The 4120-nt window shown below is 34.2% G+C and overlaps 1 protein-coding gene across 2 annotated transcripts; it reads right to left on the bottom strand.

Moving 5' to 3' along the window:
• Positions 1–1324: 1324 nt before the first annotated feature.
• LOC145004533 (BES1/BZR1 homolog protein 4-like) lies at positions 1325–3873 on the bottom strand. Of its 2 annotated transcripts, XM_078963465.1 has the most exons (4): positions 3454–3873; positions 1954–2693; positions 1615–1697; positions 1325–1536 (listed from the first exon to the last, which is right to left on the bottom strand). In XM_078963465.1, exons 1-3 carry the CDS (start codon positions 3667–3669, stop codon positions 1694–1696), a joined length of 960 nt encoding a protein of 319 aa, XP_078819591.1. In that variant the 5' UTR covers positions 3670–3873; the 3' UTR covers positions 1325–1536; positions 1615–1693. The 2 variants fall into 2 exon arrangements, with proteins under 2 accessions (XP_078819591.1, XP_078819592.1); XM_078963466.1 differs by lacking the exons at positions 1325–1536; positions 1615–1697 and having other exon boundaries at positions 1780–2693.
• Positions 3874–4120: the final 247 nt, after the last annotated feature.

Raw genomic sequence — 4120 nt, 5'->3', positions numbered from 1 at the left:
GGCGCAGCACACGCGTAACACTTTCCCTCTCGTAGCAGTTTGTTTTTTGGAAGACTTCAGACTACAAAACCTATGCGCGTGTGTTGCGTGGCGCAGCACTTGACTTGCCTCTTCTAACCTCTTCAGCTTTTATTTTTTCTAAGTGTTTTTTAAGAATTTTTGTATAACTTTTTTTTTAATTTTTTTTTTTTAAAACTTTGATTTTCTTAAATTTTTATTTACGGATGTGATACAATTTATTTTTATAATTTCCACGATTTTTTTAATTTGTTTTTTTTAATTTTTTTTACCGTTTTATTAATAATATTTTCAATTTCAGTTACATTTTTTTTAACGTGTGTAATTTTTTACGAACTTTGTAGACAACGTTTGCAATACTTTCTTAATTTTTTTTATTATTTTCTTTTTTTAATGTTTTTTTAAATTAGTTTTTTCTAGAATAAAACTATTAGCTTCTTTTATGTTTTTTTATGTTTTTTTTTTAAAAAAAGGTTTATATTTTTGTTTTTTACATGTTCTTGTTATTATTATTTCAATGTTTTAAGACTACAATTATTAAATTTTAATGTTGAGAATTATTTTCAGTTTATAAAATTAGTTTATTTAAATTTTAGTTTACTGTAGCAGTCTGCAGATGTTAAAAAACAAACATGCTTCTTATTATAGGCTGCGGCCATTTGTTCCACCTCTTCTGCTACATAAGATTGCAGAGATGGTCTGCAGACTTCATGAATTTTCGCTTCAAAAAAACAAACAGCACCTAAATCATCTCGATAATTATATTTAATTTTATTAATTCGCAAGATACATATAGAAGACATAACATTAGATAATGTTATTGTAATAAATGTTTTTTTATATTGTTCAAAAATAATTGTAATTTTGTTATAATTATTGTTTCATATATATATATATATATATATATATATATATATATATATATATATATATATATATATATATATATATATATATATATATATATATATATATATATCACATGAAGAAGAAATTAGGTAATATTATTGAAGTACATATTCTTCAAAATAGTTGCAATTTTATATACCAACTTAATGTTTTAATTATTATTTCATAATAAATTTCAATGATATATTTATTTTCAAGAGCATATATATTTAATAAAATTTGAACTTCATGACTTTAAGTACTATTTCAATGATATACTTATTTTCAACAACATATATACTTATCAAAATTTGAACTCCATGACTTTAACTTGCCCTGCGAGCAGACATTAACCAAGCAAAACCATATAACGAATCACTTCACCAAGATGATAAGATTGTTTATGAAAAAAAATTCGGAAATTGAAATCTCATGAAACAATGATATACAATAAATGAAAAATAAAATTTGGTACTTGGTGTGTCAATGATATACTTTATAGGAATACAAATAAATAAATAAATAAGGAAAATATAATAGAAAATTTCTTCAAAAAAAAAGATACAAAACGCCACCATACATGAACTCTATCTATCAACTATAATTTACTATGCATTTCTCTCCCTTTATCTGAAAAAAAAAAAAAAAAAAACATTCTAAGAAAGAAGAACATTTAATAATACTCGGTTGCAAAAAAACAATGAATACCTCGAATTAGAAGGATTAGCAAAAGCAGAAACCAAAATAATACACTTCACACTCCACCATCCTTCTACATTCACTCCTCTTATCTACAATAAAACACAAAATAAATCGTTTAAATCATGCCTACAATATAAAACATAACATAACAGGTTGTACTGCATTTGAAACTGACTTTGAAACTAGACAAACTTTTTAGGGCTATTTTCATCAGATAAGAGCAGTAATCAAGTCTTTTACAATTTTTGTCTCATTATCATCAGTCTCAGTCTCAGTACAATTAGATTTAGTACAACCACTGACATCAGTCTCAGTCCCAGGTGAAGCAATCTATGAATGTTTTACCTAGTGCTAGGGTTACCAAGGGTGAGCTCAAGATCATCGGAAACACATTCTTCATGAATCCTCTCGCCTTCCCACGGTTTCACTAAACCTTTCATATTACTCCCAAAAGCAAACTCAGCCGAAATCACATCCGACATAGGAACATCCGCATTTTGGTCAAACCCTGCAGTGACAGCTGGCGAGCACGTACCGCTTTGCCCAGGGGTCCACATCCGGGACCCGGTACCCGAAACCAACCCAAACGGGTTCGATGCCACAAGACTAAAAGTGGGTGAGGATGGCCCGTCTTGCGGGGTGTGGACCCCCGAGAGCCACCCTGACCCGGTCGGTGTTTGCCGCCCGGGGCTTTGAGGGGTGGAAGAAGGTAGAAAAGGGTAATGCTGCCCGGCCTGCCCGGGGATGTCGGTCATTCTAGGTGTCCGGCAAGTTGGTGAGCTTAATGGAGGTGTGACCGGAGCACTTATGGAACCGGAGCCACCAGGGAAGTAGAGATTGTGGGGGAAATTTGATGAAGGTGAAGAACCTGATGAGAGATTTTTTAGCCATGGGATAAGAGAATTAGGGTCGGGATTACTGTTTGTATACAGGGATGAGATTGAGCTAGGAAAAGAAGATGAATTAGGGTTTAAATTGTAGGAAGGATTTGGGCTTGGACTTGGTTGATATGATGATGAACATGGACTGGCGGATGTTGATCCTGATCCACCGTTAGCCTCCACTCTCGCCGCCGGTTTACAACCCTACATAAATACACAGATTAGTAAGATCAACATGAACAAGAAGAAGAAGAAGAAGATGAAACAATGGCTATGATAATATGATTGGGACTTGGGAGAAATGTAAGAGTTACTTTTTCAGGGGAGAAAAAAAAAATATAGAAAGAATCTTTCGTGTTGCGTGAAAGTAAGCTATCGTACGCTTGGGGAGAACACGATTGATTATTTTACGAGAAAAAAAGTAAGTTAGCCTCCATGGTTGACGATGTTAGAGAGAGAAAACACACTGAAAGAGATGTAAGAACAGGTCAGCTGAGACTGAGTGGTACTCCATCGTGATAGCATGCGCCATATGCACGGGAAGCACGTTACCTTGTCTCCGATAACGACAAACGTCCAGATCCATAAACGAACTTGTGACCTAAAACTAGTCAAATTTCATTATCACTGTTGCTTTTAATAACGGATAGCTGCACGATGGAGCTTGATTGAGTAATTGATTCCGAATTTGGACACAATTCAATAACAGTATTATAAATCGTAATTCGAATTTCACGTTTAGCATTAGATCGATAATCGGATTGACTAAAAAGCTAAAAATCATCAACCAAAACAATTAGATCTAAAAACCACCGGCACATCCTAAATCAAGGGGTTTACAGAGTTTACAAGATGCAGATTCCGTAAATCGATCACAAACGCTATAATTCCATGGAAACGAAGAATGATTGCTATCACAAAACAGATTGGAAATTATTATGAGGTGGATTTGATTTGAGATTACCTTACGATAAGTGGTGCCATCTTCTTCGACAATCCAACCAGCTTCATTACAAAGGGCTTTCAAAACCTCGTTGTTGTCACAGTGCTTAGGCAGCTTGTAGTTTCCATAGACTCTGAGTCCGGCGAATATTTTAGCAGCGATGGCACGCCGCCGTCTTTCTCTACGCTTGTTGTTCTCTCTCTCCTTCCAAGTCGGCAACCTTGTTCCCGACGTCATATATCTTATATAACAAACAATAATCCTTCTCCGGCTAACAGAAGATCGCAGATTTAGTAGGATGACCGGAAAAAGAGAAGTCGCCGGCAGCCGGCGATAGGAAAGTGGTGGTGTAAGTGTTGTTGTGTTGGGTTGTGAGTGGGGGAGAGAAAAGCGGAGACTTTAAAATGGATTTTCTGATGAAAATGTTGAATAGATTACGGGAAAGACAGTGGTGGGATTAAATAGGAATTCCTAAACATGCGGGTGGCGCACGTGTTTAGTCTTTTTAAAGCGAGGGGTGGATGCGTGTGAAGGAGTTGTGCAACATTAATTATGGTTAATTACACATTTTTTGTTACCAATCCTTTTATGTTACAACTTGATCCTTGAGAATGATTTTTGTTACATACAGATATAAAAGATTTTTGTACACTTTCATATATTTTTATTATATTTATATATTTATCTC

This window comes from Lactuca saligna, chromosome 7, assembly GCF_052625555.1.
Source record: "Lactuca saligna cultivar CGN05327 chromosome 7, ASM5262555v1, whole genome shotgun sequence".
NCBI classification, from domain to species: Eukaryota; Viridiplantae; Streptophyta; class Magnoliopsida; order Asterales; family Asteraceae; genus Lactuca; species Lactuca saligna.
Note: the sequence above shows the minus strand (reverse complement) of the source record. Positions and strands in the feature narration are given on the sequence as shown.

Bases quoted from the DNA above. Each gene is read 5' to 3' on its own strand.
- LOC145004533 (XM_078963465.1), bottom strand. From the start codon at position 3,669: ATGACGTCGGGAACAAGGTTGCCGACTTGGAAGGAGAGAGAGAACAAC. The intron at 2,694-3,453 runs GTAATCTCAAAT...GTATTTATGTAG, and splicing joins ATGGCACCACTTATCGTAAG to GGTTGTAAACCGGCGGCGAG.